General features: G+C 42.7%; 1 protein-coding gene across 4 annotated transcripts in view; it reads left to right on the forward strand.

The window, feature by feature from the left end:
- Positions 1–18,255, forward strand: part of APOO (apolipoprotein O) — a 71,876-nt gene that overhangs the window by 18,882 nt on the left and 34,739 nt on the right. For 3 of the 4 annotated variants that reach the window (XM_003917507.3, XM_009197342.2, XM_003917508.3), the window contains exons 2-4: positions 6,847–6,954; positions 8,757–8,876; positions 13,108–13,162. In XM_003917507.3, the coding sequence (XP_003917556.1) occupies positions 6,847–6,954; positions 8,757–8,876; positions 13,108–13,162 (283 nt within the window). The remainder of the gene's footprint in view (positions 1–6,846; positions 6,955–8,756; positions 8,877–13,107; positions 13,163–18,255) is intronic. The other variant, XM_009197343.2, reaches the window with a different exon arrangement.

Raw genomic sequence — 18,255 nt, forward strand, 5'->3', positions numbered from 1 at the left:
TAATCAGTTCTTGGCAGGTGCATATGTACTCATTTTCTGAGCCAAGTCTTCTGCCCTGACCGGGGAGTGTACCTGGCAACAGGCTTCTCAAGGACTGTCACTTGGGACAGGGAGTGCTCAGGGCATGGGTACTTGCAGTTTAGAGATTCCAGCCCTGCATCAGAAAAAGTCTGGGGGAGGCCAGGCACGGTGGCTCACGCCTGTAATCCCAGCACTTTGGGAGGCCGAGGCAGACGGATCACGAGGTCAAGAGATTGAGACCATCCTGGCCAACATGGTGAAACCCCGTCTCTGCTAAAAATACAAAGATTAGCCGCGTGTGGTGGTGCGCGCCTGTGGTCCCAGCTACTTGGGAGGCTGAGGCAGGAGAATGGCTTGAACCCGGGAGGCGGAGGTTGCAGTGAGCCAAGATCACGCCACTGCACTCCAGCCTGGCAACAGAGGGAGACTCCGCCTCAAAAAAAAAAAAAAAAAAGGGAAAAAGAAAAAGTCTGGGGGAGATTTCACTTCTTGGGAGGTATATTCAGTCCCATTATACCATAATGGGCCAGGACTCCTCATGGAGAGAGAATACCTTTGTGTTCATGTCTTAGAAAGCAACCCATCCAGAGTGTGAACAGGAGGAAAGTTGATAAAGCTAGAGATTTTTTTTATTATGTCCCAGACCCTGAAAGTTGATTGTGTTTCTTCAAAGAACTGAATTGTTCTTCCTTGGGGAGACAAAATATTGAAGAAGGTTCTTCATCTCCTCTTTGTGCCCTTACACTGTCCTGGGGTGATCTCTACGCATCTTAGCCTTTCCCTTCTTAAATCCTGATTTTGAATAGGTTGGCCTGAATACTCAATATGAGCCCTAACAAATTATGATAACCACCTGGCAGGCACACAGTGTTGAAGATGGCCATTTGTGATGACATCTGGTCTGGCCAGCTTCCTTTTTACTGTTAGAGGGAAAGGTGGTGAGCATGCTGAGGCATGGTGGGGTCATCTCGCACCAGGAGGAGCCCCCTTTGATGCCAGAAAGGAAGATGAATCAGCCAAGATGTTGAGTGCGTCACCTTCAACCTTGTCTGCCTGGGGACCTTTTACCAAGGCCCCTCCCATGGGTTTCCATCACACAGATCTATACCAGTTCCTTACCATGGTCAGGTGTGTGGCTGGCTCCTTCTTAGGAATGAGCTTGGCATGGATTAGGTATGCTAGAGCTGATGGATTTTTTTTAAAGTCTGATTTACATAGAGTGAAATACATAGATTTTTAAGTTGTACAATCTTAGTTGTACAATTTGAGCTTTGACAAATGTATACACCTTGAATAACCCACACCCCAATCAAGATACAGATTATTTCACCCCAGAAAGTTCACTTGTGCCCCTTCTCAGTAAGTCCACTTCCAACTCCCACCTCCCCTGCCTAGTAGTGATTGTTCTGGTTTCTTTCACTATGTTTGAAGCCATGGGTTTTAAAACATACAGATTTTCTTCAAGTCTGGATGGTGAGAGATGTCAGAAAGTAATACTTACTCAAGTAAATCAGAGGTTCTCAGTGGGAGAGTTGCTCCCCAGGAGACATTTGGCAGTGTCTGGAGATGTTTTTGACTGTTGTGACTGGGAGGAGGTGCTACTGGCATCTAGTGGGTAGAGACTAGGGATGCTGCCAAACTTCCTGCAGTGCACAGGACAGCCCCACGACGAAGAAGGACCCAGCCCAAATGTCAGTAGTGCTGAGTTTGAGAAATCCTCGAGTAAATCATGTGTTCTCTGCAACCTAGGAATTATGGCCCTGGGGAGTGTTCATTTGTAGGTCTCCCAGGTCTCCTGGGGTGAGGTTTGCTTTTTCTTTGTTTTGTTTGCTTGTCTGTTGAGAGCCTGCTGGAAGCTGAGAAGGCCACTGCAGGAGCCAGCTTTCTTTGGTGCTACCATCCTTGTGGCCACAGTTCTTGCTGCGGGACGGGTACCAGGGTGGGCTTAGGGAGGAAAACTAATAGGAGAAGAGGAAGAAGAAAACAGTTTAGGCAGTAAAGGGAGGCAGGCCTAGAATAATATTAAAACTAGAAAAACGAGTAAGATAAGAGGGAAAGGTAAAGTAGAAATTAATAATTAAGAATCCAATAAAATGTTAAAGTGAATGAGCTGAGATTTAAAAATCAAAGATAGGCTGAGCATGTTGGCTCACACCTGTAATCCCAGCACTTTGGGAGGCCAAGGCGGGAGGATTGCTTGAGCTCAGGAGTTCGAGACCAGCTTGAGTAACATGATGAGACCCTGTCTGTACTATATATATAGTAATATATAGAGAGAGTGTAATATATGTATAGTTACATGTATAGTTATATACATATATATATAGAGAGAGAAATATATATAATATATATGTATATATTTGCCCATGCTGGAGTGCAGTGGTGCAATCTCAGCTCACTGCAACCCCCGCCTCCCAGTTTCAAGCAATTCTCCTGCCTCAGCCTCCCGAGTAGCTGGGATTACAGGCGTCTGCCACCATGCCTGGCTAATTTTTGTATTTTTAGTAGAGACTGGGTTTCATCATGTTGTCCAGGCTGGTCTCGAACTCCGACCTCAGGTAATCCGTGCACCTTGGCCTCCTAAAGTGCTGGGATTACAGGCGTGAACCACCACATCCAGCCTTACTGTGCTTTGTGAGAAATAAATGCACCCCTGAAGTGCTGAGGAAGTCCAGACCCAAAAAACATGTTCTCATGGACTTAAAATTTCAGGTCAACTTTTTCTTAATTTCCAAAATACAACAGTTTCTAAGTTTGTCTACTTTAGCTTTTCAAGTAAAATAAAAGATACATAGATAGATGACTAGACCTCTAGCTGTCTCTCTGTCTCTGGAACATGTCCAAAACCAACTCATCATTTTTCCCTCAGACTTGCCCCTCTTTTTCTACTTCCTCTCTCAGGAATGCTGTGTCACCACCCAACTAGAAAAACTCATCAGAAACTCCAAGGTCACTTAAAATCTACTCTTTTCCTGATTTTCAAGAATACAATACGTTGTTATTAACTGTAGTCACCACGTTGTACAACAGATCTCTTGAACTACTCGTCCTGTCTAACTGAAACTTTGTACTTTTGACCCGTATATCCCCAACTCCCCCCAGCCCCTGCCCCTGGTAGCTACTACTTCTATTAGTAGTGCTGTCTACTTCTATTAGTTCAACATTTTTAGATTCCACAAAAATTGTGAGGTAATGCATATGTTAATTAGCTCAATTTAGCCATTCCACAGTGTATACACATTTCTAAACAGCATGTTGTACACAATAAATATATACAATTCTTGTCAGTTTAAAAATTAATTTAAAAATAAATGAAAAATGAAAAAGAAACCAAGGTCATTGTCACTCCTCCTTTCCCCTTGGTCACTAAGTCCTGCTAATTCTGCCTATTAAACTATCTCAATTCTACTTTCCCCTCTTTCTCATCTCCTGTGCAGTCTTTCCTTGGGCCCTCATTTCTTTCCTGCATTGTTTTAGCAGCACCATAACTGGTCATCTGGCCCTTTAATGACTTAAACCACCACACTGAGAAATGTGTCTTTCTAAATGGCAAACTTGATTCTATATTGTATCCTTATTTGAGATCTTTTGGTATTTATTACCGAGGACTTTCATGTGAGCCACACGAGTCGCATTGTGATCTGGCTACAACCAGCTTCTCTGAGTCTCTGTCACTCTGTCCCCTCCCACAAAACTCCAACTCCCTATGTTTCTCCCATGCTGTTTCCTAGCTTCATGGCTTCACACATGCTGATTCCTCTGTCTGTAATGTCCTATGCTTGTTTTGTCTTTCTGTAGAACTGCCTAAGAGCAGGGAGAATTCATGCTTTTGAAACGAGGAAATTTCCCTTGTCCCTCTTACAGGGTATGTGATGGGGGTGTGGCTCACTTCTTAGGTGCCCCACTGCCAAAAACCCCTAGAGGAAGCAGGCAGACGGGCAGGTTGTGGGGAGTGTGGGCTCCAACCCCATGGTAGCATCTAAGGGTGGATGTTTACAGCTTCTGAAGCCCCAGTGGGCATGTGTTACCATGTGCTCTTTTAGTTTTGCTGTCAGTAGGCAGCTTGTGTTCATCAGCTCAATTAGACCCTCTGCCTTATCGCAAGAACAGAGGGCTTTCTGTATCCTGGGGTTCTTGCCTGAGTATACCAGAAAAATAGGATCACACGTGGGCTTGGAGAATGAGTGCAAGGTTTTATTGAATGGTGGGAGTAGCACTCAGCAGATGGAAACAGAGCCAGAAGGGATATGGAGTGGGAAGGTGGTTTTCCCCTGGAGTCAGACCGCTTAGCAGCCGGGCTGTCCTCCGACTGCCCTCAGCCAAACTCTGCGTTGTCCTGCCATTCTGCTGTTGGTGGCCTGCCGGCGTCTGTCAGTGTGTTCTTCTGCTGGTGTGTTCTTCCTCGCCTCTGCTTCTCTTGACGTCCAGCTGCTTGTGTGCTCTTCTGCCGGTGTGTTCCTCTCGACGTCCAGCCACTTGTGTGCCTGTGCGCTAGGGTCTCGGGGTTTTTATAGGCACGAGATTGGGGGTGTGGTGGGCCAGGGTAGTCTTGGGAAATGCAGCATTTGGGCACAAAAACAGAAATGCCTGTCCTCACCTAGGTCTGTGGGCACAGGCCCGGGGTGGAGCCCTAGCCAGGGACCATGCCCTTCTCTACCCAGCATTTCCCTGCCTGCCCCTCCCCTATCACTTTTATTTTATTTATTTATTTTTTTGAGACAGAGTCTCGCTCTGTCGCCCAGGCTGGAGTGCAGTGGCAGTATCTTGGCTCACTGCAATCCCCACCTCCCGGGTTCAAGCGATTCTTGTGCCTCAGCCTCCCTTATTTTATTTTTTAATTCGTCCCAGGCCAAGTGCAGTGGCTCATGCCTATAATCTCAGCACTTTGGGAGGCCAAGGTGGGTGGATCGTTTGAATCCAGGAGTTTGAGACCAGCCTGGGCAACATGGCAAAACCCTGTCTCTACAAAAAAATACAAACATTAGCTGGGCATGGTGGTGCACTCCTATAGTCCCAGCTACTTGGGAGACTGAGATCGGAGGAGTGCTTGAACCTGGGATGGGGAGGTTGCAGTGAGCAGACATCCTGCCGCTGCACTCTAGCCTAGGCAACAGTGTAAGACCCTGTGTAAAAAAAAAAAAAAAAAAAAGTTTGTCCATTTTTTTACATCTATCGAGTTCTTCCTACCAGAATGGAAGCCCTTTCAGGGTGAGGATATGTCTTACTCCATATTCCTATTTCTGTGGCTGTACCTAACACACAAGGCATGCTCAATAATTGTTTATTTCCTGCTCAAATGAGACAAAGGAAATGGATGGAGGAGAGATGAAAAATAAATGAGTGATTGATTTCTGTCTAACTATTTAGGCATGATTTAGTATCTTGGAAATCATATTACTGAGATTTGCAGTGCCTATAATGTGAAAGACAAGGCTGTTCTGTAATGCAAAGCGTAATACTAGCTAAAATATAACAAAGATGTCTGTTGAAATGTATGCCTGCAAATTCCCATATTTCAGAAGCAAATAAAGAGCTGAAAGCCATTAAGAAAAAAAAGAGTGGTTATTACTTTAACTGGTTTAAAAATAATTGATACATCTTGAAGTATTAAGTATGCAGCTTGAGGTCTTAATTTCAAGGCAGTTTTGCTATAGATTTCTTTTGCTTCTGCAATACGTGTTAGCCAGCTACATTTGTTCGTGTGGTTTGTGCCCATCACAGTTATTAGGCAGAACCAGCAGCACCAGGATACAACCTAAGGAGAGCAATATCCCTCCTAGAAAACTGCCACGACCTTCACAGGAGGGGTCCGAATTTTTTTTTTTTTTTTTTTTTTTTTTTTTTTTGAGATGGAGTCTGGCACTGTCACCCAGGCTGGAGTGCAGTGGCACAATCTCGGTTCACTGCAACCTCCACCTCCCAGGTTCAAGTGATTCTCCTGCCTTAGCCTTCTGAGTAGCTGGGATTATGGGCACCTGCCACCATGCCCCGCTAAATTTCTTTTCTTTTTTTTTTTTTTTTTTTTTTTTGTATTTTTAGTAGAGACGGGATTTCACTATGTTGGTCAGGCTGGTCTCGAACGCTTGACCTGGTGATCCACCTGCCTCTGCCTTCCAAAGTGCTGGGATTACAGGCGTGAGCAGATTTTTTTATATTTACAGTTTAAATTAATAAACCCATAACTCTCCCCTCCTCTCAGCCCATCATTTTTTTTTTTTTTTTTTTGGAGCAGTTATTTTGTGTGTGTGAAACAGAGTCTCACTCTGTTGCCCAGGCTGTAGTGTAGTGGCATAATCATGGCTTACTGCAGCCTCAAACTCAAGAGTTCTCCCACCTCAGTCTCCTGAGTAGCTGGGACTACAGGCACATACCACCATGCCTGGCTGATTTTTAAAAAATATATTTTGTAGGCCAGATGCAGTGGCTCACGCCTATAATCCCAGCACTTTGGGAGGCCGAGGCGGGCGGATTACCCGAGGTCGGGAGTTTAAGACCAGCCTGGCCAACATGGCGAAACCCCATCTCTACTAAAAATACAAAAATTAGCCGGGTGTGGTGGCAGACGCCTGTAATCCCAGCTACTTGGGAGGCTAAGGTAGGAGAATCGCTTGAACCTGGGAGGTGGAGGTTGCAGTGAGCTGAGATCACGCCACTACAGCCCAGCCTGGGCAACAGAGCAAGACTCCATCTCGAAAACATAAAAATAAATTAAAATAAAGCACAGTAAGCTTTTCAGGGTGTGGAGTGGCTGAGGTTATAAATATGCTCACATTCTTCACATTCGGTTTGTAAGATAGAAGGTTTAAGATTGCTTCTGCATTTCAGGTAATTCAGAGGTCCGTGGGGCCAGCCAGCCTGAGCTTGCTCACCTTCAAAGTCTATGCAGCACCAAAAAAGGACTCACCTCCCAAAAATTCCGTGAAGGTTGATGAGGTAACATGTTGTTCATGTTGTGATATATTTTGAGTGTCTGATTTAGTTACTGTAGGATAATTTTTTTCAAATTGTATATCAGGAAGATGTGACTGTTTAAAAGACATTTATTTATTTATTTATTTATTTATTTATTTATTTAGAGACAGAGTTTCGCTCTTGTTGCCCAGGCTGGAGTGTAATGGTGTGATCTCAGCTCACTGCAACCTCCTTCTCTTGGGTTCAAGCCATTTTCCTGCCTCAGCCTCCCAAGTAGCTGGGATTATAGGCATGTGCCACCACGCCTGGCTAATTTTGTATTTTTAGTAGAGACGAGGTTTCACCATGTTGGCCAGGCTAGTCTCAAACTTCTGACCTCAGGTGATCCACCCGCCTCAGCCTCCCAAAGTTCTGGGATTAGAAGCGTGAGCCACCGTGCCCAGCCGGAAGACATTTAAACGGAGAAAATATATTTCCTTATAGTTTGTTTAATTTGTGGGAAATTATTAAACTATGGCTTTTTCAACAGGTAAACTTTAATGATACTTAGCTAAGGGCACAATTAAGGAATACTTTATAAATGTTTACTGGGGAATCCACTGTGTCCAGATAGGTTATAAGCACAACTCACTTTTCTAAGTGGTCTCTCTGATTCTTGGCTTATCTTGATTCTTATCAAGCCAAAAAGATACTCACATTTTTTCTTCTCTAAGAAATTAGAGATCTGGATCCTTTCTGTTTCTTGGCTGGAGGAGACGCTCATAAGTATATACTTAATAAATACTAAACTTAAAAAAACAAGAAATCTTCTCTCTACTGTTTACATTCCTTTTTGGTCTGTACTTCCCATAACTATTTTGGATATTCAGTTTCTGTTGCCTTTGAATAAAGTGAGGTAAGGATCTACCTTCAGTCCTGGGTAGGGTTACTTGATTGGTGTTTACATAAAGCTAATTAGCTTATCTTTTGCCCTTTACTCTCTTCTCAGGCCTTGGCACAGTGGCATTTTTTGAGGGTGAAGAAGGCAGCCAGCCGTGGCTGTGAGAAGTTCTCTGGGTGGGGAACAAACCTGCTCTCCTGCTTTGATTAACATCAGACCAATCATTTGAACTGAATGACATGCCCTTTGGTTACTCTCAAGCTTTTTTAACCCCTTTACCCACCCTTTAGAGTAATAAAATCCTTTTTCCAAACTCAATCTAAGGTGGAATACCAAATACCAGTATATAAAATGGATAAAGAGGAGCTGCTTTGTTTGCAGTCAGTGGGTGGGGAGAAGGTAGGACACCTCATAGCCCTGCCCTTTTGGCCTTGGCCTTGTTGATTAAGGAAATAAGGTGCAGAGATGGTTCGAGGTAAAGTTCAGGTTGCTCGTAACCCTTAAGAGTCACTGGAATTCATGAAGTGTTATTATTACTATTTTTGAGATGGAGTCTCGCTCTCGCCCAGGCTGGAGTGCAGTGGCAAGATCTTGGCTTACCGCTCCCTCCACTTCCCAGGTTCAAGTGATTATCCTGCCTCAGCCTCTCGAGTAGCTGGGATTACAGGCGCCAACCGCAACATCTGGCTAAGTTTTGTATTTTTAGTAGAGATGGGGTTTCGGCATGTTGGCCAGGCTGGTCTCGAACTCCTGACCTTAAGTGATCCGCCTGCCTTGGCTTCTCAAAGTGCTGGGATTACAAGCGTGAACCACCACACCCGACCACAGAGTCACTGTAATTCATGAATTATTAGGAATATTATATTAAATACTTACAAATTTGGTAAATTTATCCTGTAGACAATACGTCTATTAAATATTTGTTTTGTTTTAATGTGTGCAGCTTTCACTCTATTCAGTTCCCGAGGGTCAATCGAAGTATGTGGAGGAGGCAAGGAGCCAGCTTGAAGAAAGCATCTCACAGCTCCGACACTATTGCGAGCCATACACAACCTGGTGTCAGGTACAACTGTTCTGAAAATGGAGTGAACGCATTTCTGTTTAGAGTCAATAGAGAAAAGTCTGTATTGGCTGCATGTTTTTGGAAAAAGGCATGATAAAGGGCCCTGAGATGGCTGACAGAGGCTGGGAAGGGTAGTGGGGGTCTAGGGGAAAGGTGGGGATGGCTACTGGGTGCAAAAAAAAAAATAGCAAGAATGAATAAAACCTACTATTTGATAGCACAACAGGGTGACTACAGTCAATAATTTAATTGTACATTTTAAAATAACTTAAAGAGTGTAATTGGATTGTTTGTAACACTAAGGATAAATGCTTGAGGGGATGAATTCCCCATTCTCCATATTGTGCTTATTTCACATTGCATGCCTGTGTCAGCACGTCTCATGTACCTCATAAATGTGTGTACCTACTGCATACCCACAAAAAAATTTTAAATAACAGGCTCCAAGTTAAAAGTGCCTGACTTACAGATGTTCTTCAGTGCCATCTGAGGAGGGAGTGTAGAGATGCTCTAGCTTCCTGGTGACAGCTGTTGCCACAGCTGCAGAGAGAATTTCCCTCTCCCTGGGCAGTGCGTAACACCTTGACTAGAGAGCAGAGGGGCTAGGAACTACCTTGTTGCTTGCAGTTATGAAAACATTGTTGTCTACCAGGGGAAGCTTGTGGCCTGGAACTCTAAACAAAGGAAAAAGATGCAGTGTAAACATTTACATAAAAATTGGGAAGTTTTTCTCCCCCAGTATACAAATCAGTGCCACTTAAACCAGGAGTGGATATGGCATTTTGAATGCCATAATAGGAGGGTAGATACTAAAATAGGGTAGAATTCCATACTAGATTACTGAACTGTTTGTCCTAGTGACCAAAGAACTACATATACAGATGGGTGTCTGTCCCTGCCTGGGTTTTAGGTCAGGCATTTGTCATTACGTAAATGAAAAGTATTTATGTGATTTTTAACATAAGTAACCAACGTTTACAATCTATAGAATGCTTTTGTAGGCTTTGATACATATATTTGCTATACTTGATCCTGATTTTGAAAATTGAGGACAAATTTAATAAAAACTAATAGATGTAGATGTGTGGGAAATTGTCTAGATTTACCTTGCTTGAGATTTATAAATTTAGTCTTTTTGGTTTTTTGGTTTTTGTTTTTTTATTTTGTTTGTTTTTTGAGATGGATTCTCGCTCTGTTGCCCAGGCTGGAGTGCAGTAGTGTGCTCTCGGCTCACTGCAACCTCCACCTCCCGGGTTCAAGCAATTCTCCCACCTCAGCCTCCCGAATAGCTGGGATTATAGGCACGAGCCACCATGCCTGGCTAATTTTTGTATTTTTAGTAGAGATGGGGTTTCGCCATGTTGGCCAGGCTGATCTCGAACTCCTGACCTCAAGTGATCTGCCCACCTTGGCCTCCTCAAGTGCTGGGATTACAGGTGTGAGCCACCATGCCTGGCCTAAATTCAATTTTCATCCAGAGCTTGTTTAAAAATTTTTAATTTCCTTTGCCTATGCTGCTGTTGAACTTTTGTTCACCAATTTAGAAAGAAAATAGTAAGCATGGACTCTATCAACAATATAAATTAGGCCATTATACTTAAGTATCATAACCATATTATTGAGTTAAGTAATACCTAAAGACTTTATACATAATGTGTTGTAAAATGACTAGACTTTATTCTCTTGTTCTAAAAGATTTTTAAACTTCTGGTAGTTAAGATATAGTCAGCAAATTTGTGTGGATATTTTTGTATCATGTAGGCATGACTACTGTTATTTGTAGTCTGTCTTTTTTTTTTTTTTTTGGCAATAAAAGTACTTTGTACCTTTTAGCCTAAGGTTGCTTTTTGTTTTTTACCTTTTCTTCCATGCGTGATACTCAGTGCAGCAAAATAGCTCTCTGGATGATAGATTAGTTATCTACATGTTTATTTCCACTACTACTAAATATAAAAACTTTCTTGTAATTATAATAGCTTTTGTAATTATAATGGTTTTATTTTCCTGGGTAGAACAAAGTCTTCGTGAATAGAAATATTTCTAATTCCTGGTTCCTTTTTCAGACCAGGAATTTCTGGCCCTTTTCTTGAAGAACCAATTTAAGTTTGTTTTTGTTTTTTGTTTTTTTTTTGGGGACGGAGTCTCGCTCTGTCGCCAGACTGGAGTGCAGTGGCGCAGTCTCAGCTCACTGCAACCTCCACCTCCCGGGTTCAAGTGATTCTGCTGCCTCAGCCTGCCAAGTAGCTGGGACTACAGGCATCTGCCACTACACCCAGCTAATTTTTGTATTTTTAGTAGAGACGGGATTTCACCATGTTGGCCAGGATGGTCTTGATCTCTTGACCTTGTGATCCACCCACCTCGGCCTCCCAAAGTGCTGAGATTACAGGCATGACCCACTGTGCCCAGCCTTAATTTTTTTTAATAGTAAAAATATTAAGCTATCAAAAGAAGTGGGCAATCATTCTAGATATTGATCTGAAGGTTTCGTTTCTTTTCTTTTCCTTTCCTTTCCTTTCCTTTCTTTTCTTTTCCTTTCCTTTCCTTTCTTTTCTTTTTTCTTTTTTTTTTTTTTTAGTAGAGACAAGGTTTCACCGTGTTGCCCAGGCTGATCTCGAACTCCTGGGCTCAAGAGATCTGCCCACCTCAGCCTCCCAAGTAGCTCGGACTACAGACACATACCACCATGCCCAGCTAATATTTTTATTTTTTTGTAGAGATGGGGTCTCTGCTGTTGTCCAGGCTGGTCTCAAATTCCTGACCTCACGAGATACTCCTGCCTTAGCCTCCCAAAGTACTGGGATTACAGGTGTGAAATAATGGATTCTAATGAAGTGATACTCAGTTCTTTAGATCTTCTGCCTAATTCGGCATTTATTGTTTCAGGTCATTTAAAAGAATGAGGATAGCTTGTCCTGACTTGAACTGAAGTACACAAAACAAATCCTTTTCCAGGCGGGGTGCAGTGGTTCACGCCTATAATCCCAGCACTTTGGGAGGCTGAGGCAGGCGGATCACCTGAGGTCAGGAGTTGGAGACCAGCCTGACCAACATAGTGCAACCCTGTCTCTACCAAAAATACGAAAATTAGCTGGGTGTGGTGGTGGGCGCCTGTAATCGCAGCTACTCAGGAGGCTGAGGCAGGACAATCACTTGAACCCAGGAGGCGGAGGTTGCAGTGAGCAGAGATTGCGCCACTGCACTCCAGCCTGGGCGACAAGAGCGAAACTCTATCTCAAAAAAAAAAAAATTAATAAAAATAAAAATAAAAAAATCCTTTTCCAAATGGCAACTAGTTTTGATACCTTCTGATACCCATGTATTTCTTCTTGTCTTCACTGTAGACTTCTTGAAGGTGGGTACCTTCTAGCGGTCCCCTTGTTTTCTTTAGGATCATGTGATGTTCATGTACAAAGCCTTTTTTTTTTTTTTTTTGGAGACAGAGTCTCGCTCTGTCACCCAGGCTGGAGTGCAGTGGCACCATCTCGGCTCACTGCAACCTCCGCTTCCTGGATTCAAGTGACTCTCCTGTTTCAGCCTCCTGAGTAGCTAGGACTAGAGGCACGTGCCACCACACCCGGCTAATTTTTGTATTTTTAGTAGAGACAGGGTTTCACCATGTTTGTCAGGCTGGTCTCCAACTCCTGACCTCAGGTGATCTGCCCAACTTGGCTTCCCAAAGTGCTGGGATTACAGGAGGGAGCCATCATTCCTGGCCACAAAGCCTTTTTATTGTTTTTAAGAGAATGTTGACACCTCATTTGCTTTGGGCTGTAGGCTTCTTTGTCTCATTAAAGCTGGTCATTCTTGCTTCAAATGGGCAGTTTCCAGATGTAGGCTCTAATTAATGGCAGATCAGGAAGTAGTTAATATGAAAGACAGATTTAATCTCATGGAGAAAAGCTTGCCAGTTAAGTATCAAGGAGATTGGTTTTTAGTCTGTTTTTTCCATTTTAATGGAAGAGTGAAACGGCTGGATTGTTGAAACCACTCTGCTTGGAATCTGCTTCCTGTGGCAGTAATAAGCCATTCTGCTGAGTTATTTGCAGTGAAGGGAAGATTATAATAGGAAAAACAAACAAAAAGACCCAGATAGACAGTGTATCCCTTTGTTCAAAAAGTGTTAATAACATGATAATTTATTCAGTAAAGACAAGTATATTTATTCTGTTAACTTTCTAATCAGCAGATCCTGTGAATAGTTTCATTCAGTTTCTTTTTACCTTTTTAGGAAACGTACTCCCAAACTAAGCCCAAGATGCAAAATTTGGTTCAATGGGGGTTAGGTAAGTTGATTTTAAATTAGGCATAATCAGCTACTTCATTAACATTGAACTCTTTAATCGGAGTTCCATGAATGAGCTCCAAGAAATCTGTGGATTCCTTAAAAGTATATGCAGAATTTCAGAGCTATGTGGATTTTTCTGGGAAGAGGAACTGTTGTTTTCATCAGATTTCAGGCAACTAGTGTCCCCAAATAGTCAGGTAAGTCTCTTCCAGATCGTTAGGATTCTTGGGCAAGTACAGATACACTGCTTAAAAAAAAAAAAAAGAATCTCATTTCCAGGTGCAGTGTAATACACCATACTAATTCATCAATAGATTTTCTGAATCGGAATAGTTCATTTGCATTGCAATTACATGCTCTAGAAGTTTTGAAGCAGGAAGGAGCTGAGCTGGTACTCCTGTGAAAGGTCTTATTGCATAATTGATAGTGTTCTTACATTTTTTTTTTCATTTGGTTTTATTTTCCTTGATTGTTTTTCAGTTGTGGGCCACTTATCACATATACTCACAAACTGGATTCACAGTCCATGTTCTGACTACTGTTCATCAGAGACTGGTGAATTAGTAAAGCTGCCAATCGTATTTCATTCCCCTTATTCAGTATCTCGGAAACAAAATCTTGTTTTTACAAGGGTTTGTTTCCATGATAGAACAAAATAAACATGAATACAGTTTATTTCTTTGCTAAGATCATCATAGTGTATTGATGTCCTGATATTTCTGAGACTGTCAGATAAATTTATCATTAGAAGACAGACATAGTAATAGCTGCCTACTGGTTCTTTTTTTTTTTTTGAGACAAAATCTCACTGTCACTCAGGCTAGAGTGCAGTGACACAATCTCAGCTCACTAATACCTTTGTCTCTCAGGTTCAAGCGATTCTCCCACCTCAGCTTCCCGAGTAGCTGGGATTACAAGCGTGCGCCCCATGTCCAGCTAATTTTTGTATTTTTAGTAGAGACAGGGTTTCACCTTGTTAGCCGGGCTGGTCTCAAATTCCTGACCTCAAGTGATCTGCCCACCTTGGCCCAAAGTATTGGGATTATAGGTGTGAGCCACTGTACCCGGCCCCCTACTGGTTCTTTAAATTATTAAGGCATGTTAATAAGTAACATCTTAATTTTATTAATTTCATAAACACTTATTTAAGACTTATATGTCAGGTACTATTCTAAGTGCTTTAAAAATTCCAGTTTATTGGGGGAGGAGTAAGGATGGTTAATGAGTACAAAAATATAGTTAGAATGAATAATACTTAGTATTTGATAGCACAGTAGGGTGACTGCAGTCAACAAGACTTTATTGTACATTTTATTTTTTATTATTTTATTATTTTTTATTTCTATGAGACAGATTCTCACTCTGTTGCCCAGGCTGGAGTGCAGTGGCACTGTCTTGGCTCACTGCAACCTCCGCCTCCCAGGTTCAAGCAATTCTGTCTCAGCCTCCCGAATAGCTAGCACTACAGGCGCACACCACCACGCCCAGCCTATTTTTTGTATTTTTAGTAGAGACGGGTTTCACCATATTGGTCAGGCTGGTATCAAACTCCTGACCTCAGGCGATCCACCCACCTCGGCCTCCCAAAGTGCTGGGATTACAGGTGTGAGCCGCCGTGCCTGGCTTATTGTACATTTTATTTAACTAAAAAAGCTATACTCTTTTAGTTATTGTAAATAAACTAAAAGAGTAGAATTGGGATGCTTGTAACACAAAGAAAAATGATAAATACTTGAGGTAAAGGATACCTCATTTACCCTGATGTGATTATTATGCATTGTATGGCTGAACCAAAATACCTCCTTTACTCCGTAAGTATATATACCTACTATGTACCCACAAAAATTTGAAATATATATATATATATATTAATTTAATCCTCATAACAACCTGACAGATACCTTATTATCTTCATTTTTATCTGAGGAAACTAGAGAACTCCTGATATAGTCTTTTATCTGTACGTGTGTGGCTGAGAGGTCTCTTGTTTAAATTTTTCTGAGACAGGATCTTACTCTGTCATCTAGGCTGGAATGCAGTGACGTGATCATAGCTCACTGCAGCCTCGACTTCCTGGGCTCAAGCAATCCTCCCAGCTCATCCTCCTGAATAACTAGGATTACAGGCATGTGCCATCACACCCAGCTAATTTTTTCCATTTTTTTGTAGAGACAGGGTCTCACTTTGTTGCCCAGACTCTGTGCAGTCTTAAAACATCTCTTCTTTCCCCTTTCTTTGTGATTTACCCACTTTGGCCCAGCTCACCACAGCCATCTGGGTGTCCCTCTGTCAACTGCTCTGTGTACACATCTAGAATTGAGCAACACTGGGCTAGTAGGCAAAAATAAAGGGAAGTAAAAAATTGCCTCAAATGACCCAGACTAGAGGATGGAAAGTAAAAACCAGGCTAAAGGCAAAATAAGTAACAGGCCAGACAGTAATTAATGCAAACATAATACAAGTCCTATAGTCGTATTTAAAATGATCACATTTCCCAAAGAACCCAGGAAAAGGAAAACTGGCATGTATCTGGTATTACTTAGGGGACAGAATTACTGAATTTTCCAGTTTATTACTTCAGTTCTGCATATATTTCCTAAGTCACCATTCTGCCAGACCTTGAAAATTGAGATTGGTTAAGACAGTGGTCACAACCACTGAGATGCATGTAACACATTATTCAGTACTAGTGCAAATACAGAGATAATCACAGACCGTTATTGAAGGTTCAGAGGAAGGAAATTAGTTTAATAGAAATTGAGGAGGTGGGAGCAGTCAGGGAAGGATTTCTGAAGTGAATCTTGAAGGAACAGTGTTAGCCACACCAAAAGGTGGGGATGGGACTGCTGGAAGCAGGCATTGCGCACTGGTCGCAGCATGATCAGGCTTAGAGGTGTGAGTTGGTATTGGATGTTTGAGGAACCCTAAGCAGATAGGGAGTGCTGAAGATGAGATTGAGAAGGAGACAAGGGCTTTGTTTAAGTCATGACCTAGCTAAAAATCATTTGTTAATTCATCCAATATTTATCAACTCCTGGCAGTGTGATTTTTTTTTTTTTTTTTGAGACGGAGTCTTGCTCTGTTGCTCAGGGTGGAGTGCAATGGCATGATCTCGGCTCACTGCAACCTCTGCCTCCCAGGTTCAAGTGATTCTCCTGCCCCAGCCTCCTGGGTAGCTGGGATTACAGGCACACGCCACTATGCCTGGCTAATTTTTGTATTTTCTGTAGAGACGGGGTTTCACCATGTTAGTCAGGCTGGTCTTGAACTCCTGACTTTGTGATCTGCCCTCACCAGCCTCCCAAAGTGCTGGGATTACAGGCGTGAGCCACCACGCCTGGCCTGTTTTTGTTTGGAGACAGGGTCTCAGTCACCTAGGCTGTAGTGTAGTGGCATGATCATAGCTCACTGCAGCCTTGACCTCCTGGACTGAAGCAATCCTCCCACCTCAGCCTCCCAAGTAGCTGGGACCACAGACATGCATCACCACCCCTGGCTAATTTTTTTAAAACTTTTTGGAGAGACAGGGTTTTGCCATGTTGCCCAGGCTGTTCTTGAACTCCTGGACTCAAGCAGTCCTCCTACCTTGGCCTCCCAAAGTGCTGGGATTACGGGTGTGAACCACCACACCCGGTCATCATTCTTAATAAATATCTATTGAATGAACATCCGTTATTACCACTGAAGGAAGATAACACAGGAGTATAAGCAATCCATCATTATGGAGCTTACATTCTCCTTGGGGAGACACCAGATACACACCTGAATAATTAAACACAGAGTACTATAGGATTAGGTACCAAGTGATGGTACAGAGAATAAATATGATGGGACTTTAGAGGAGGGAGAGAGGTATGGACTGATGAGCTTAGGAAAGGCTTTTGTGTAGAGGTAGGACTCAAGCTGGCTTTTATGAGGTGGGATTGGCTCAGTGGAAAGGAGAGGAGGCATTATGTGAATGAAGTCAGAAGGCATGTTCAGGCATGATGAATAGGTTCACATGTTGTACTTATTTTTATTGATTCTATCACCATCAGCGGTGGTCAACAGTGGCTATTTCCTGAGTGAACTTACAAGTTTCCTTTATTATCCAAATTTATTCTGTTCTTCAGTTTGAATAATGAGTTCAGATGGCAAAGGATACTTATTTTTCTGAGTCTAAGGTATTTGATTTCTTTTTTTTTTTCTTTTGAGGAGTCTCACTCTGTCACCCAGGCTGGAGTGCAGTGGCATGATCTTGGCTCACTGCAGCCTCCACCTCTCGGGTTCAAGTAATTCTCCTGCCTCAGCCTCCTGAGTAGCTGGGATTACAGGCATGTGCCACCACGCCCAGCTAATTTTTTTGTATTTTTAGTAGAGATGGGGTTTTACCATGTTGGTCAGGCTGGTCTCGAACTCCTGACCTTGTGATCCTCCCCCCTCGGCCTCCCAAAGTGCTGGGATTACAGGAGTGAGCCACAGTGCCTGGCCTTTTTTTTTTTTTTTTTTTTTTTAGAGGCTGTGTCTTGCTCTGTGGCTCAGGCTGTCAGGCTGGAGTACAGTGGTGCGGACCTAGCTCACTGCAGCCTTGAACTCCTGGACTCAAGTGATTCTTCTGCCTTACCCTTGAAAAGTGTTGAGCTTATAGGGATGAGCCACCACTCACAGCTTGTTTTTGGTTCCTGAGTTTCAGAGAGCAAGTAGCAAAGCTTCAGATAGCAATAGATCTATCCAAAGATTTATCCAAATCTATTCTGTTTTTGTGTTTACATAACAAGGATTTGAATAGCATAGGATCCCTGTGTTTGTATTCCTCCCTGTGCAAATTGCTGATTCAGATCTGTTGCTTTCAGGAATATGAAAGTAATTTAACATTACTTCATTGTCAGTAAGTTGTTGGACCAAAGGTAGTTGAAAATTGGACACTTGCAGGCAGGCGCAGTGGCTCACACCTGTAATCCCAGCACTTTGGGAAGCTGAGGCGGGTGGATCACCTGAGGTCAGGAGTTCGAAACCAGCCTAGCCAACATGGTGAAAGCACATCTCTACTAAAAATACAAAAGTTAGCCGGGTGAGGTGGTGGGCGCCTGGAATCCCAGCTACTCGAGGCTG

The sequence above is a fragment of the Papio anubis genome, chromosome X, assembly GCF_008728515.1.
Source record: "Papio anubis isolate 15944 chromosome X, Panubis1.0, whole genome shotgun sequence".
Classification (NCBI taxonomy): Eukaryota; Metazoa; Chordata; class Mammalia; order Primates; family Cercopithecidae; genus Papio; species Papio anubis.